Here is a 17,744-nt window from a genome sequence, read left to right on the forward strand (position 1 = left end):
TGCAAACTACACTCACCCCAAATATTAAACCAAACTGCAGTGACATCAACACCTAACTCCAATCTCAAACCACACTCACTCAACCCTGAACCCCAAACCCAACACTAACCTCTAACCCCTTCCTAATCCCAGTCTAACCACAATCTGCAAACTACACTCACCCCAAATATTAAACCAAACTACAGTGACGTCAACACCTAACTCCAATCCCAAGCCACACTCACCTAACCAACCCTCAACCCTGAACCCCAAACCCAACACTAACCTCTAACCCCTTCCTAATCCCAGCCTAAGCACAATCTGCAAACTACACTCACCACAAATATTAAACCAAACTACAGTGACCTCAACACAAAACTCCAATCTCAAACCACACTCACCCAACCCAACACTAACAACACTCAAAGCCAAGATACCCACAAGGCGAGAGAGAACCAGTAAGTTAAACCCAAGCTGTGTGCACAGAAAACAAGTCACTACAAAAATCAGTGACAGGGTGGAATGATACTAAATCTTCAGTAAACACTGTCAATTTAACCCATGCAATCCCAGGCATACAGATGCAAAATTAAGACGGGTGTAAATTTAAAGTAGGGAAGTTGAACCTTCCTTTGAGATAAAGCCTGAATACTAGCCCTCAGAACAACCTACTCCCCAAATGGTCAAGATAAAGCCAAGTAATGAGGTCTAAAATACCCATAACACGCAGAATTACATGCCTCTCATTATTTTGGTCCATGGGATAAACACAAGCCGGTCCCGATCAACCCTGGCTTGGTCGCCTGGGAGAGGGTGTCTGATGATTAAAGACCCGAAACACTCAGTGACCTGAGGTTGCATTACTGATGATGTGTCCCAGTGCACATCTGATTTGTTAAACCAAGTGGTGTCAAACTATGATAACGACAGGCATAGGCCAGATTAAAGTCCGCCATATCCGCCGTAGCACCTCATACCTCACCACACCAAACTCCACAACCTTGTCCCTCCCAGTCCCACTTATACATCCGCCATTCCTACCCTCAAACCTAATCCTAAAATCCAAGGCGGCAAACACCCCACTAAACTGAGGCACACCCAGATTAACCCTGGCACGCCCCCACAAACCTTCAGCCACTACACTACCCTATCCGCCAAAGCCCCACATATCTTACCACACTAAACTCCACAACCTTATCTCTCCCAGCCACACTTGTACATCCACCAGCCCTACCCTCAAACCTCTCCTAAAGTCCCAGGGGGCAAACACCCCCACTAACCCTAGGCACACCCCGATTAACCTAGCCGCACCCCCACAAACCCGATGACTTGTGTAAGGAGGAGCGAGATCCAATAAAGGCAAGTGTTGGACCTGGTTAATGAAGGTGTGGGCCAGATCAAAGTGGCAGGGTTGTGTGACACTGAATCTCGAGTCACTGATTCTCCCACTCCTCGCATGCTCTCAAACTAACCTCTAACCCCGTACTAATCCCAGCCCAACACAATCTGCAAACTAAACTCACCCAAACCCGACCCAATCTCAAACCCCAGCCCACACTAAACCCCGACATTCAACCAAACCACTGTGACCCCAACACTGAACTCCAATCCCAAATCACACTCACCCCAAACAGTATCTCTAATCCCCACAATCTCAAACCCCAGCCCACACTAAACCCCGACATTCAACCAAACCACTGTGACCCCAACACTGAACTCCAATCCCAAATCACACTCACCCCAAACAGTATCTCTAATCCCCACCACAATCTCAAACCCCAGCCCACACTAAACCCCAACATTCAACCAAACCACACTCACCCCAACCAAACCCCACCTCTAATGCCAGTCGTTAACACAGTCCATATCACAGCCCAAACCCAAACTGCAAACCACACTCACCCAAACCCCAGCCAATGTTAAACCCCAGCCCACACTAAACCCAAACATTCAACGAAACCACAGTGTCCCCAACCTCTAACCCAATCCCAAGTCACACTCACTCCAATCGAATCACCAGACCCAAACCACAATCACCCCAATCCAATCCCCAAACCACACTCACCCCAAACTGCACTCACCCAACCAAACCCCACCCCTAATGTCAACCCCTAAACCAGTCATAATCCCAGCCCAAACCCAACCACACTCTCCTCAACCCACACCCCACTCTCCTTGGCTCCCGAGGGATAATTCAGTCCACATGAGGCTTCGCAGATGACAGAGGCACCTTGGTCCCCTTATGGGGAAGACATTACTCACACTGATATAGAAGGGTTGGGCGGCTGGCTGCCTTGTATCCAGGAACTCCTTCTTGATAAACACACGATGCTTGAGGTTCAGGTGTTTTGGGACGTCCCTGGGCCAAGACAGACAGAGATCTTCAATAAACCTTGGTCAGTGGAGCAGAAAGTTGGAGTTGGATGGCGAGTTGGAATTGAGACAACGGGTGGTGGGGGCAGGGAGACGGATGGGGCGGGGTGGGGGCAGGGAGACGGACGGGGGGTGGGGGCAGGGAGACAACGGGTGGTGGGGGCAGGGAGACGAACGGGGGGCAGGGAGACGGATGGGATGGGGGCAGGGAGACGGGGTGGGGGCAGGGAGATGGATGGGGGGTGGGGGCAAGGAGTCGGGTTGGGGAGTGAGGGCAGGGAGATGGACGGGGTTGGGGGCAGGGAGACGGGTTGGGGGTGGGGGCAGGGAAACGGACGGGGTGCAGGAGATGGACATGGGATGGCGGCAGGGAGATGGACAGAGGTGGGGACAGGGAGACGGACTTGGGGTGGGGGCAGGGAGTCGGACCGGGGGTGGGGGCAGGGAGACGGGGTGGGGGGTGAGGGCAGGGAGACAGGGTGGGGGCAGGGAGATGGACGGAGGGCAGGGAGACAGACAGGAGGTGGGGGCAGGGAGACGGGTTGGGGAGTGAGGGCAGGGAGATGGATGGGGGGTGGGGGCAGGGAGACGGGTTGGGGGTGGGGCAGGGAAACGGACTGGGGGGGCAGGGAGACGGACATGGGATGGTGGCAGGGAGATGGACGGGGGTGGGGACAGGGAGATGGACGTGGGGTGGGGGCAGGGAGTTGGACCAGGGGGTGGGGGCAGAGAGATGGACGGGGGCAGGGAGACGGATGGGGGGTGGGGCAGGGAGACGGACGGGGGTAGGGAGACGGATGGGGGTGGGGGCAGAGAGACGGACGGGGGGGCAGGGAGATGGGGGTGGGGGCAGGGAGACAGACGGAGAGCAGGGAGACGGGGGAGCAGGGAGACGGACGGGGAGGGGCAGGGAGATGGTGTAAGAAATTTTCCGATGGATTGGGGGTTTCACAGTGGGACACAAGTACTGCAGTTGTTGATTTGGAAGTGATGGTCTGCACAGGGGTCATTCAGGGGTAAGTCCACACATTCACACCGAAGGACCTGGTGCTGACTACTGCAGTTCATAAACACTAAACACAGGAGATTCTGCAGACACTAGAAATCCAGAGCAACACACACAAAATGCTGGAGGAACTCAGCAGGTCAGGCAGCATTGATGGAGGGGAATAAACAATTAACGTTTCGAGCTGGGACCCTTCGTCAGGTTGTGGTGAAGGGACTTGGCTTATTCCCCTTCATGAGGGCTGCTGGCTGATGAAGCAGCTGAGATGAGCTAGCCCGGCCATTCTCTCTGGGACTTGCAGATACCTGGATGAGACTGTGCCTTTCCTCCTGTCCCCACTCATCTCTTCACTCTCCCTCTGCCACTCGCCACCCTCCCAGGACAGGGTCTCACCTCAGCAGGCTCCCGATGAGCTGCAGAAAGATGCGGTGGGTGGCCTGGTTCAGCCGGTGTCGGCGGAGTTGCTCCCTCTCTCGGGCAGACGCCAGGCTGGTGCAGGAAGCCAGGTGTGACAGTGCGAGTTCCGACTTCACCGGGAGCTCTCGGGCGCTGCGACACGGACACAGGGCAAAAGTCAGCAGGCAGCAGGGAGGGCAAAGGCCAGCTGAGCCCAATTGTGAAGTGCGGGGATCAGCGGGCAGCAAAACAAACTGAGGTCATGTGTTCGGGCCCAGCACCCTGTCGTGGGGTGAAGGTGGGAGGGAGGAAAGGAGCTTGTTTTGCTGCTGTTGTGTTCTGTGTTGTTTTGCCAAGCACTGTGGACATGCTCTGTTGGTACAGGAATGTGTGGTGACATGGGCTACCCCCAGCACCCCAAGGTTGTGTTTGTTGTTGGTTGCATTTCACCATTCGTTTTTAATGGACGTGATAAATACATGAATCGGGTTCTGAATCGAGGGTGGAGATGAGTGGCTCAGCAATTCCCCAGTGTGATAGCTCCAGAACCAGCTCCCCATCTCAAACCGGTGAGCTTGTAGGTGCTCTGAACTTCCAGCCCTAACTGTTTTTGAGTCTGGTGGTCCTGGCATGGATGCTACACCCCAACGACGTGCTGAATCAGTGGGTTAATAGTTCTCTGGGCGATTGAGGGATTAGTAGTTCTCAGTGATTGAGGGGTAGGGTCTGGGGGGAGTTGACGGACAGTGACAAGAATAAAGTGATCCACTTAGGTGGTTGAGGGTCTACATGAACTCGATGGGCCGAGGGGCCAGTCTCTGCTGTCTGACTCTCTGAATACAATAGTGATGGGGAACAACACTGAGGTGCCTCTGGGTCACAGAAAGGCTCCAGAGGTCTGAGCACAGGGAACCAGGTGGAAAGGTGCCAATTCAGGATTCAAGACAGTTTAATGTCATTTCCAGTACACACGTGTAGGGAGAATGAAGTAATTGTTACTCCAGATCCAATCAGCACAAACTATAACACAATAATAAAAAACACAATCAATATAAATACATTATATGCCCATAAAGTGACACGAGGCACAGGAGTGTCTGTACATAAGGTGACTGACAGAAAATGATAAAGTTGTGGTGGCTGGGGTGTTGTGATGGTGGGTTAGAGGGTGGAGGTATTGATCAGTCTTACTACTTGGGGGAAAGGAACTGTTTTTGAGACTGGTTGTCCTGGTGTGGATGCTATATAACCTCCTCCCTGATGGGAGTGGGATCAGTCCATGAGCAGGGTGGGTGGGATCCTTCATGGTGTACTGGCCCGTTTCTGGCACCTATTTGCACATACTGTACGTCTGTGATGGCAGGTAAGCTGGACCTCTTACCTGGTGAGGAACTGGTCTACGACGGCGGTGGGTAGCGGGGGAGTTTCCACCTCCTTGTACTGGGAGGTCAGTATCCTGCCATTGTCAATGTCCACCACAACCAGCTCCTCCACCTACAGCAGGGAGGAGAGAGGAGACAGTGATGCAAGGTGGGAGGAGATGAGGAACAGAGGGCACAGCCTCAGAATAGAAGGACGTCCATTTACAACACAGATCAGGAGGAATTTCTTTAGACCAAGGGTGGTGAATCTGTGAAATACATTGTCACAGACAACTGGGAAGGCCAAGTCATTGGATATATTTAAAGTAGAGGTTGACAGGTTCCTGATTAGTAATGGTGTCAAAGTTTATAGGGAGAAATCAGGAGAATGGGGCTGAGAGGGATAATAAATCAGCCATGATGGAATGGTGGAGCAGACTCAATGGGCAAAATGGCAAAATTCAGCTCCTATGTGTTATGGTCAAACAGCAGCCAGTGTCACACTCTCAGCCCCAGGCACCTCTCCACGTGGAAAGGAAGGATTGGGAATGTCAGGGGGGAAATTCCCGAGACCCGGTGTCCTGGGGAGCAGTAGGCGATGATGGGAGCAGGGAGGCCATTTTGCCCCTTGACCACAAGGGTTAGTGATCTGCAGCTCAGCTCCCTGTACGGTCACTCTCTCCAAGTGGCCATGGCCTGTGAAGGCATTAACAGGAAGGGAAACCAGGGTCAAACAACTCGAATTAGGAGCAGGAATCAGAATGGAATGGTGGTGAAAGAGAGAGAGGGAGAGGGGGAGGGGGAAGAGAGGGGGAGAGGGAGAGGGGGAGGGTGAGAGGGGGAGGGGGAGAGGGGAAGAGGGGAGGGGAAGAGGGGAGGGTGAGAGGGGAGGAGGAGAGGGGAGGAGGAGAGGGGAGGGGAGAGGGGAGGAGGAGAGGGGAGGGGGAGAGGGGAGGGGGAGAGGGGAGAGGGAGAGAGGGAGAGGGGAGGGGGAGAGAGGGAGAGGAGGAGGGGAGAGGGGGGAGGAGGAGGGGGAGAGGGGAGGAGGAGGAGGGGGAGAGGGGAGGAGGAGGAGGGGGAGAGGGGAGGAGGAGGGGGAGAGGGTAGGAGGAGGGGAGAGGGGAGGAGGAGGGGGAGAGAGGGGAGGAGGAGGGGGAGAGAGGGGAGAGGGGGAGAAGGGGAAAGGAAGAGAAGGGGAGGGGAGAGAGGGGAGGGGGAGAGGGGGAGAAGGGGAGGGGGAGAGGGAGAAGGTAGGGGAGAGAGTGAGTAAAAGACATTGAGATAGGGAGGAAAAGAGAGGGTGAGGGAGAGAGAAGAAGAGGGAGTGAGAGAGAGAGAGAAAGAGAGCAACAGGAAGGGAGAGGGAGAGACAAAGAGGGGCGGGGAGGAGGTGAGAGGGAGATTGGAGAGGGGGTGGAAGAGGGGGAGGGAGGGAGAGGGGTAGTGGGAGAGTGGGGGAGAGATTTCCTCCGAAATGGAAATAGGGGACCGGATGAGGGGAGAGTGGGGGAGAGAGTGTGACTTCACATGGCCTGGCGACTGTGCTGCTGAGCGGCAAGTGTGGGTCTTGTTCAATCACTGTGGTCAGGACAGGCCGGCACTGAGTCGGAGCTGAGAAACGGGCTGAGTGAGAGGTCACCGCTGGCCAGCTGGCCTCCCAGATCATCTCTCCATCCACAGTGTGCCCAACAGAAGCCCCATCACACACACATCCTCACCCCCAGTCCCAGGGAGCTGTACCGAGGGAGAGTCACGCTGGAACGGATCTCGGAAAAAGTTATTTATTCAGGGAATAATCCCCGAAGAATGGTGATAAAGATAGAAGAAGGTGTAGGAGAGAGGTGAATCAACTTCGGCAGAGGACTGCAGCAGTCTTCTTCACGAAAGAAAGCTGTTGTGCCGAATTTGTTGAGTCTGTGCTTGGGCCGTGACAGTGACAGTGTTCGGGCAGCCAAAATTCGTGTCTCCGACTTTACTAGGAGCTGGGGCGAATTTCTCCGGCTGTTAATATCCGAACCCCACCCCCACCCCAGAGCACTCGGCCCGGGATGACCGGGTGAATCCTTGGACTCTCTCTCGGACGGAGGGCATCGGAGGGTACCGGGTGACAGACAGCAACGGGAGGGTCAGTGCTGGCGTTTCATCGCACAGACTCCCTGCGACCATCCTTCCAGCCTTCTCGGACCTGTTAACTGATAAGTGTTGCCAATGTCAGCCGCGTCTGATTTCTGACTGCGTGGGGCTTTAATGTGGCAGGCTGCAGCTCTAAAATGGTGGTGGGGGGGCGGGGGGAACCTAATTCCTCACACAAAGTGCTGAAGGAACTCAGCAGGCCGGGCACCAGCTATGGAAAAAAGTACAACATCTACTTATTCCCACAGATGCTGCCTGGCCTGCTGAGTTCCTCCAGCAGTTTGTGTGTGTTGCTCGGATTTCCAGCATCTGCAGATTTTCTCGTTTGTGGAACCTAGTTCTAACAGAAGCCGTAGCTTGTGGCCAAAGAACTCCCAAAAAGCTACCATCTTTCAGACCAGAAAAGGTGCTTTGTGCCATCAGGAGACCCCACCCCCGAGTGCAAGGCAGAAGTCACCTGTGTCTGTGGGTGGGGTTGAGGGTGTTACTGGGCTCAGTGAAACACACCAAGAGTCCCTTTTCTACTCACGGTTCACCAGAGAGGTGCCCCTGGCCCGGAGCACAGGCCTAACGTGGAAAGGGTCTCCGTGCCGAGTGAACCAGCCCTGTACAGAAAGCCGCCCCCTATAACTGCACCTTTGCCTCCCTCACCTGTGTTTATTGGGTGAGGTGATGTTGCTGGCCCCTGGATACCACTCTAGCTAGACAGAGGTGGCTTTGGGCATACGAATACCTCCATCGTGAGCTATTCCCGGAGCTGGGATGGCCGGGACATGCTCAGGGGGCTTCCATGTGTGGCAGGAAAGCAGCTTTACCAGATCTGCCTGGCCACGGTGCCATGTCTGCAGGGGATTGGGCACACCGGCCCAATTGCTCCGGCACTCTTTGTCCCCCTCCCCCCGTTGTCCCTCCTGACCCTGTGGCAGAGGGTGGCAGGGATGAATGCAGTAAGGCTGAGGTAAAGGGCAGGAGGAAGAAAAGTCTCCAGGCCTCTCCGCCACAGAGGAGGAGCCAGGGCCTTGCATTCGTCCCTGTAGCTCAGCAAGGGCACGGAGCAGCCGGGAGGGATGATGTGGTGCTGACGGCCGAGATTTCCTCCGAAATGGAAATAGGGGACCGGGTGAGGGGGAAGCTTTACCTCAGCAAAAGGCTACATGCTCGGGGCACATCTCCCTGGAGCAGGAGAATGGTCCCATCACTCAGGGGCCATCGGTGGAGAGAGACTCAGTCTCTGCCGGGACTGTCTGATGGGTGACCCTGCCAAACAGGGGTGTCTAAAGCGGATGATTAGTGGCATGCTGGGAGTGCGCGTCCGCCGATGGGGGGTGGGGGGAAGCTGTTGCAGGTGAATGGGAATTACTTTTGGTGGGGTCGACTGTGCTGTCAGACCATAAGATGTAGGAGCAGAAGTAGGCCATTCGGCTCATCGACTCTTCTCTACCATTCAATCGTGGGCTGATCCAATTCTTCCAGTTATCCCCACTCCCCTGCCTTCTCCCTGTACCCTTTGATGCCCTGGCTAATCAAGAACCTATTTCTGCCTTAAATACACCCAATGACTTGGCCTCCACAGCCACTTCTGGCAACAAATTCCATAGACTTACCATCCTCAGACTAAAGTAATTTTATCCGCGTCTCTGTTGTAAATGGACGTCTTTCAATCCTGAAGTCGTACCCTCTTGTCCTAGACTCCCCTACCATTGGAAATAACTTTGCCATATCTAATCTGTTCAGGCGTTTTAACATTCAGAATGTTTCTATGAGATCCCCCCTCATTCTCCTGAACTCCAGGGAATACAGCCCGAGTTGCCAGACGTTCCTCATATGGTAACACTTTCATTCCTGGAATCATTCTTGTGAATCTTCTCTGAACCTTCTCCAAAGTGTGTATATCCTTTCTAAAATAAGGAGCCCAAAAACTGCACACAATACTCCAAGTGTGGTCTCACAAGTGCCTTACAGAGCCTCAACATCACATCCCAGCTCTTACATTTTATACCTCTAGAAATGAATGTCAACATTGCATTCGCCTTCTTCACCACCGACTCAACCTGGAGGTTAACCTTTAGGGTATCCTGCACAAGGACTCCCAAGTCCCTTTGTATCTCTGCATTTTGAATTGTCTTCCCATCTAAATAATAGTCTGTCCATTTATTTCTTCCACCAAAGTGCATGGCTATACCATGAGGCGGGAGGAGAAGATGGCAGGACAATGCAGCGTGCGCAGCTCTCCGGTGAAATTATATTGTATCTGTTAAACAGGGGCCGTGGACAATTCTGATTTGATGAAGACAGACGTGAAAGCACAGAGGAACATCTGGAGAAATTTCTGTATTGCCTGGTTCGCTGCTGCTGCTACTGTGCGATCCAAAATCTGCGGAGGGAAGGCCCGAAAATCCCCGACTTTGCCTGCTGCTGGCGACCGAGGCTGAGGTCGAATCGTTCAGATAGAGATGGTGCTCGGTACTCGGTGTCGGAGGGCTGGTCGGAGGCTCGAAGTTTTTAGACGACTCAGAGTCGGACTGTGGTCGGGCATGGCAGGGAGAGTTTTCTTCCTTCTCCCGTCTGCGTGAGATGTGGGGCTTTCGAGAGACTTTGAACTTTTTTACTGTGCCATGACCTGTTCTTCATCAAGTTATGGTATTGTTGCACTGTTGTAACTATATGTTATAATTATGTGGTTTTTGTTAGTTTTTCAGTCTTGGTCTGTCCTGTGTTTCTGTGATATCACACCGGAGGAATATTGTATCATTTCTTAATGCATGCATTACTAAATGACAATAAAAGAGGACTGCGTGTCCTCATAATCTAGTACACTTTCCAACATTGTATTTCATTTGCCACTTCTTTGGCCATTCCCCTAAACTATCTAAGTCTCTCTGCAGGCTCTCTGTTTCCTCAACACTACCCGCTCCTCCACCTATCTTTGTATCATCGGCAAATTTAGCCACGAATCCATTAATACTGTGTTCCAAGTCATCGACATACATCGTAAAAAGCAGCGGTCCCAACACCGACCCCTGTGGAACTCCACTGGTAACCAGCAGCCAGTCAGAATAGGATCCCTTTATTCCCACTCTCTGTTTTCTGCCGACCAGCCAATGCTCCAACCATGTTAGTAACTTCCCTGTTATTCCATGGGCTCTTATCTCGCTAAGCAGCCTCATGTGCGGCACCTTGTCAAAGGCCTTCTGAAAATCCAAGTACAGCACATCTACTGCATCTCCTCTGTCTATCCTGCTTGTAATTTCCTCAAAGAATTGCAGTAGGTTTGTCAGGCAGGATTTTCCTCTCAGGAAACCATGCTGGCTTTGGCCTATCTTGTCACGTGCCTCCAGGTATTCTGTAATCTCACCCCTAACAATCAATTCCAACAGCTTCCCAGCCACTGATGTCAGGCTAACAGGTCTATAGTTTCCTTTCTGCTGCCACCCATCCTTCTTTGAATAACAGAGTAACATTTGAAAATTTTCCGGTCATTCAGTACAATGCCAGAATCTATCGATTATTGAAAGATCATTAATGCCTCCACAATCTCCCCAGCTACTTCCTTCAGAGCCTGAAGGTGCATTCCATCAGGTCTGGGAGATTTATCCACCCTCAGACATCTCTCAGAATGTAGACTCCATAGAAGTAAAACTCCCTCTGGAGGTCGACGCGACCCAGGGTCTGATGAGACGCTGAGTAACCTGGGTCACAGTCCTCACCGAATGAGCAGAGTGCCAGGGTGGTGATAAGTGTGGTGTTTGCCACTCCTACACGTGTTACCCCAGGGGCGGCTCACCATGGAGACCTTGGTGCGAAGATGGACAAGGCCAGGTGGCTCAACCCCTTCTGGGATTTGCGGAGGCCGACACGATGTCCATTCCGGGGCCGCCAGACTCATTAAAGAGCAGTTTCGGTGAGCAGGGTCACGTCCTGCCCCACAACACAAACAGGCAGCGGGTCTTGTTGAGGATCTGGCGAGTGGAGTCTACCCCGGCTCCGATCCTGATGTAGGTGCCAAGCCTGTAGTGGGGTCACTCTAACGGACCATTTCAGGTAGTGGGGTGAGTGTGGGAACGGGACACTGAGGGTGGGGACTGGGACAGTGAGGGTGGGGACTGGGACACTGAGGGTGGGGACTGGGACAGTGAGGGTGGGGACTGACACACTGAGGGTGGGGACTGGGGTGAGTGTGGGAACGGGACAGTGAGGGTGAGGACTGGGGTGAGAGTGGTAATGGGACAGTGAGGGTGGGGACTGGGGTGAGTGTGGGAACGGGACAGTGAGGGTGGGGACTGGGGTGAGTGTGGGAACGGGACAGTGAGGGTGAGGACTGGGGTGAGAGTGGTAATGGGACAATGAGGGTGGGCACTGGGGTGAGTGTGTGGGAACGGGATAGTGAGGGTGAGGACTGGGGTGAGTGTGGGAACAGGACAATGAGGGTGAGGACTGGGGTGAGTGTGGGAACAGGACAATTAGGGTGAGGACTGGGGTGAGTGTGGGAACGGGACTGTGAGGGTGAGGAACGGGGTGAGTGTGAGAATTGGACATTGAGGGAGAGGACTAGGGTGAGTGTGGTAACGGGAAAGTGACGGTGGGGACTGGGGGGAGTGTGGGAACGGGACAGTGAGGGTGAGGATTGGGGTGAGTGTGGAAACGGGACATCGAGGGTGAGGACTGGGGTGATTGTGGGAACGGGACAGTGAGGGTGGGGACTGGAGTGAGTGTGGGAACGGGACAGTGAGGGTGGGGACTGGAGTGAGTGTGGGAATGGGACAGTGAGGGTGAGGATTGGGGTGAGTGTGGAAACGGGACAGTGAGGGTGGGGACTGGGGTGATTGTGGAAACGGGACATCGAGGGTGAGGACTGGGGTGAGTGTGGGAATGGGACAGTGAGGGTGGGGACTGGGGTGAGTCTGGGAACGGGACAGGGAGGGTGAGGACTGGGGTGAGTGTGGGAACGGGACAGTGAGGGTGGGGACTGGGGTGAGTGTGGGAACGGGACACTGAGGGTGGGGACTGGGGTGAGTGTGGGAACGGGACAGTGAGGGTGAGGAACGGGGTGAGTGTGGGAATTGGACACTCGGAGAGGACCAGGGTGAGTGTGGTAACGGGAAAGTGAGGGTGGGGAGTGGGGGGAGTGTGGGAACGGGACAGTGAGGGTGGGGATTGGGGAGAGTGTGGGAACGGGACAGCAAGGGTGAGGACTGGGGTGAGTGTGGGAACGGGACAGTGAGGGTGAGGACTGGGGTGAGTGTGGGAACGGGACAGTGAGGGTGAGGACTGGGGTGAGTGTGGGAACAGGACAGTGAGGGTGGGGACTGGGGTGAGTGTGGGAATGGGACAGTGAGGGTTAGGGCTGGGGAGAGTGTGTGGCACTGGGACAGTGAGGGTGAGGAATGGCGTGAGTGTGGGAACGGGACAGTGAGGGTGAGGACTGGGGTGAGTGTGGGAACGGGACAGTGAGGGTGAGGACTGGGGTGAGTGTGGGAACGGGACAGCAAGGGTGAGGACTGGGGTGAGTGTGGGAATGGGACATTGAGGGAGAGGACCAGGGTGAGTGTGGTAACGGGAAAGTGAGGGTGGGGAGTGGGGGGAGTGTGGGAATGGGACAGTGAGGTTGAGGACTGGGGTGAGTGTGGGAATTGGACAGTGGGGGTGAGGACTGGGGTGAGTGTGGGAATTGGACAGTGGGGGTGAGGACTGGGGTGAGTGTGGGATCGGGATAGTGAGAGTGAGGACTGGGGTGAATGTGGGAACGGGACAGTGAGGGTGAGGACTGGGGTGAGTGCGGGAACGGGACAGTGACGGTGAGGACTGGGGTGTCTGTGGGAACGGGACAGTGAGGGTGGGGACTGGGGAGAGTGTGGGAATTGGACACTGAGGGAGAGGACCAGGGTGAGTGTGGTAACGGGAAAGTGAGGGTGGGGACTGGGGTGAGTGTGGGAATGGGACACTGAGGGTGAGGACTCGGGTGAGTGTGGGAACGGGACACCGAGGGTGAGGACTGGGGTGAGTGTGGGAAGGGGACAGCGAGGGTGAGGACTAGGTTTCGTGTGGGAACGGGACAGTGAGGGAGGGGACTGGGGTGAGTGTGGGAACGGGACAGTGAGGGTGGGGACTGGGGTGAGTGTGGGAACGGGACAGTGAGGGTGGGGACTGGGGTGTGTGTGGGAGCGGGGCAGTGAGGATGAGGACTGTGGTGAGTGTGGGAGCGGGATAGTGAGGGTGAGGAGTGGGCTGAGTGTGGGAACGGGACAGTGAGGGTGAGGACTGGGGTGAGTGTGGGAACGGGACAGTGAGGGTGGGGACTGGGGTGAGTGTGGGAACGGGACAGTGGGGGTGAGGACTGTGGTGAATGTGGGAACGGGACAGTGAGGATGAGGACTGGGGTGAGTGTGGGAACGGGACAGTGAGGGTGAGGACTGGGGTGAGTGTGGGAACGGGACAGTGGGGGTGAGGACTGTGGTGAATGTGGGAACGGGACAGTGAGGATGAGGACTGGGGTGAGTGTGGGAACGGGACAGTGAGGGTGAGGACTGGGGTGAGTGTGGGAACGGGACAGTGAGGATGAGGACTGGGGTGAGTGGGAGATCGGGACAGTGAGGGTGAGGAACGGGGTGAGTGTGGGAATTGGACACTGAGGGAGAGGACGAGGGTGAGTGTGTGGGAATGGGACCCTGAGGGTGGGGACTGGGGTGAGTGTGGGAACGGGACAGCGAGGGTGAGGACTGTGGTGAGTGTGGGAACAGGACAGCGAGGATGAACACTTGGGTGAGTGTGTGGGAACGGGACCCTGAGGGTGGGGACTGGGGTGAGTGTGGGAACGGGACAGCGAGGGTGAGGACTGTGGTGAGTGTGGGAACAGGACAGCGAGGGTGAGGACTCGGGTGAGTGTGGGAACGGGACAGCGAGGGTGAGGACTGGGGTGAGTGTGGGAACGGGACAGCGAGGGTGAGGACTGTGGTGAGTGTGGGAACAGGACAGCGAGGGTGAGGACTCGGGTGAGTGTGGGAACGGGACAGTGAGTGTGAGGACTGGGGTGAGTGGGGGATCGGGACAGTGAGGGTGAGGACTGGGGTGAGTGTGGGAATGGGAGATTGAGGGTGGGGACTGGGGTGAGTGTGGGAACGGGCCAGTGAGGGTGAGGACTGGGGTGAGTGTGGGAACGGGACAGTGAGGGTGAGGACTGGGGTGAGTGTGGGAATGGGACAGTGAGGGTGAGGACTGGGGTCAGTGGGGGATCGGGACAGTGAGTGTGAGGACTGGGGTGAGTGGGGGATCGGGACAGTGAGGGTGAGGACTGGGGTGAGTGTGGGAATGGGAGAGTGAGGGTGGGGACTGGGGTGAGTGTGGGAATGGGACAGTGAGGGTGAGGACTGGGGTTCGTGTGGGAACGGGACAGTGAGTGTAGGGACTGGGGTGAGTGTGGGAATGGGACAGTGAGGGTGGGGACTGGGGTGTGTGTGGGAGCGGGGCAGTGAGGATGAGGACTGGGGTGAGTGTGGGAATGGGAGAGTGAGGGTGGGGACTGGGGTGAGTGTGGGAATGGGACAGTGAGGGTGAGGACTGGGGTGAGTGTGGGAACGGGACAGCGAGGGTGAGGACTGGGGTGAGTGTGGGAAGGGGACAGTGAGTGTGAGGACTGGGCTGAGTGGGGGATTGGGCCAGTGAGGGTGAGGACTGGGGTGAGTGTGGGAATGGGAGATTGAGGGTGGGGACTGGGGTGAGTGTGGGAACGGAACAGTGAGGGTGAGGACTGGGGTGATTGTGGGAACGGGACAGCGAACGTGAGGACTCGGGTGAGTGTGGGAACGGGACAGCGAGGGTGAGGACTGGGGTGAGTGTGGGAACGGGACAGTGAGGGTGAGGACTGGGCTGAGTGGGGGATCGGGCCAGTGAGGGTGAGGACTGGGGTGAGTGTGGGAACGGGACAGTGAGGGTGAGGACTGGGGTGAGTGTGGGAACGGAACAGTGAGGGTGAGGACTGGGGTGATTGTGGGAACGGGACAGCGAACGTGAGGACTCGGGTGAGTGTGGGAACGGGACAGCGAGGGTGAGGACTGGGGTGAGTGTGGGAAGGGGACAGCGAACGTGAGGACTGGGTTTCGTGTGGGAACGGGACAGTGAGGATGAGGACTGGGGTGAGTGTGGGAATGGGACAGTGAGGGTGAGGACTGGGGTGATTGTGGGAACGGGACAGCGAACGTGAGGACTCGGGTGAGTGTGGGAACGGGACAGCGAGGGTGAGGACTGGGGTGAGTGTGGGAAGGGGACAGCGAACGTGAGGACTGGGTTTCGTGTGGGAACGGGACAGTGAGGATGAGGACTGGGTTTCGTGTGGGAACGGGACAGTGAGGATGAGGACTGGGGAGAGTGTGGGAGCGGGACAGTGAGGGTGAGGACTGGGGTCAGTGGGGGATCGGGACATTGAGGGTGAGGACTGGGGTGAGTGTGGGAACGGGCCAGTGAGGGTGAGGACTGGGGTGAGTGTGGGAACGGGACAGTGAGTGTGAGGACTGGGGTGAGTGGGGGATCGGGACAGTGAGGGTGAGGACTGGGGTGAGTGTGGGAATGGGACAGTGAGGGTGGGGACTGGGGTTCGTGTGGGAACGGGACAGTGAGTGTAGGGACTGGGGTGAGTGTGGGAATGGGACAGTGAGGGTGGGGACTGGGGTGTGTGTGGGAGCGGGGCAGTGAGGATGAGGACTGGTGTGAGTGTGGGAGCGTGATAGTGAGGGTGAGGAGTGGGCTGAGTGTGGGAGCGGGACAGTGAGGGTGAGGACTGGGGTGAGTGTGGGATCGGGACAGTGGGGGTGAGGACTGTGGTGAGTGGGGGAACGGGACAGGGAGGGTGAGGACTGGGGTGAGTGTGGGAACGGGACAGTGGGGGTGAGGACTGTGGTGAGTGGGGGAACGGGACAGTGAGGGTGAGGACTGTGGTGAGTGGGGGAATGGGACAGTGAGGGTGAGGACTGGGGTGAGTGTGGGAACGGGACAGTGAGGGTGAGGACTGGGGTGAGTGTGGGAATGGGACAGTGAGGGTGGGGACTGGGGTTCGTGTGGGAACGGGACAGTGAGTGTAGGGACTGGGGTGAGTGTGGGAACGGGACAGTGAGGGTGAGGACTGGGGTCAATGGGGGATCGGGACAGTGAGGGTGAGGACTGGGGTGAGTGTGGGAATGGGACAGTGAGGGTGGGGACTGGGGTTCGTGTGGGAACGGGACAGTGAGTGTAGGGACTGGGGTGAGTGTGGGAACGGGACAATGAGGGTGAGGAGTGGGCTGAGTGTGGGAGCGGGACAGTGAGGGTGAGGACTGGGGTGAGTGGGGGATCGGGACAGTGAGGGTGAGGACTGGGGTGAGTGGGGGATCGGGACAGTGAGGGTGAGGACTGGGGTGAGTGGGGGATCGGGACAGTGAGGGTGAGGACTGGGGTGAGTGTGGGAACGGGACAGTGAGGGTGAGGACTGGGGTGAGTGTGGGAACGGGACAGTGAGGGTGGGGACTGGGGTGAGTGTGGGAACGGGACAGTGAGGGTGAGGACTGGGGTGAGTGTGGGAACGGGACAGTGAGGGTGAGGACTGGGGTGAGTGTGGGATCGGGACAGTGAGGGTGGGGACTGGGGTGAGTGTGGGAACGGGACAGTGAGGGTGAGGACTGGGGTGAGTGGGGGATCGGGACAGTGAGGGTGAGGACTGGGGTGAGTGTGGGAACGGGACAGTGAGGGTGGGGACTGGGGTGAGTGTGGGAACGGGACAGTGAGTGTAGGGACTGGGGTGAGTGTGGGAACGGGACAGTGAGGGTGGGGACTGGGGTGTGTGTGGGAGCGGGGCAGTGAGGATGAGGACTGGTGTGAGTGTGGGAGCGTGATAGTGAGGGTGAGGAGTGGGCTGAGTGTGGGAGCGGGGCAGTGAGGGTGAGGACTGGGGTGAGTGTGGGATCGGGACAGTGAGGGTGTGGACTGGGGTGAGTGTGGGAACGGGACAGTGAGGGTGAGGACTTGGGTGAGTGTGGGAACAGGACAGTGGGGGTGAGGACTGGGGTTCGTGTGGGAACGGGACACTGAGGGTGGGGACTGGCGTGAGTGTGGGAATGGGACAGTGAGGGTGGGGACTGGGGTGTGTGTGGGAGCGGGGCAGTGAGGATGAGGACTGGTGTGAGTGTGGGAGCGTGATAGTGAGGGTGAGGAGTGGGCTGAGTGTGGGAGCGGGGCAGTGAGGGTGAGGACTGGGGTGAGTGTGGGAACGGGACAGTGAGTGTAGGGACTGGGGTGAGTGTGGGAATGGGACAGTGAGGGTGGGGACTGGGGTGTGTGTGGGAGCGGGGCAGTGAGGATGAGGACTGGGGTGAGTGTGGGAGCGTGATAGTGAGGGTGAGGAGTGGGCTGAGTGTGGGAGCGGGGCAGTGAGGGTGAGGACTGGGGTGAGTGTGGGAACGGGACAGTGAGGGTGAGGACTTGGGTGAGTGTGGGAACGGGACAGTGAGTGTAGGGACTGGGGTGAGTGTGGG

General features: G+C 56.7%; 1 protein-coding gene across 1 annotated transcript in view; it reads right to left on the reverse strand.

The window, feature by feature from the left end:
* LOC134342635 (DENN domain-containing protein 3-like) overlaps positions 1-17,744 on the reverse strand; it is a 182,460-nt gene that overhangs the window by 64,146 nt on the left and 100,570 nt on the right. The window contains exons 9-11 of the mRNA XM_063040994.1: positions 5,136-5,248; positions 3,752-3,907; positions 2,242-2,338 (exon numbers count right to left, since the gene is read on the reverse strand). Of these exons, the coding sequence (XP_062897064.1) occupies positions 2,242-2,338; positions 3,752-3,907; positions 5,136-5,248 (366 nt within the window). The remainder of the gene's footprint in view (positions 1-2,241; positions 2,339-3,751; positions 3,908-5,135; positions 5,249-17,744) is intronic.

The sequence above is a fragment of the Mobula hypostoma genome, chromosome 2 (assembly GCF_963921235.1).
Source record: "Mobula hypostoma chromosome 2, sMobHyp1.1, whole genome shotgun sequence".
In the NCBI taxonomy this organism is placed as follows: Eukaryota; Metazoa; Chordata; class Chondrichthyes; order Myliobatiformes; family Myliobatidae; genus Mobula; species Mobula hypostoma.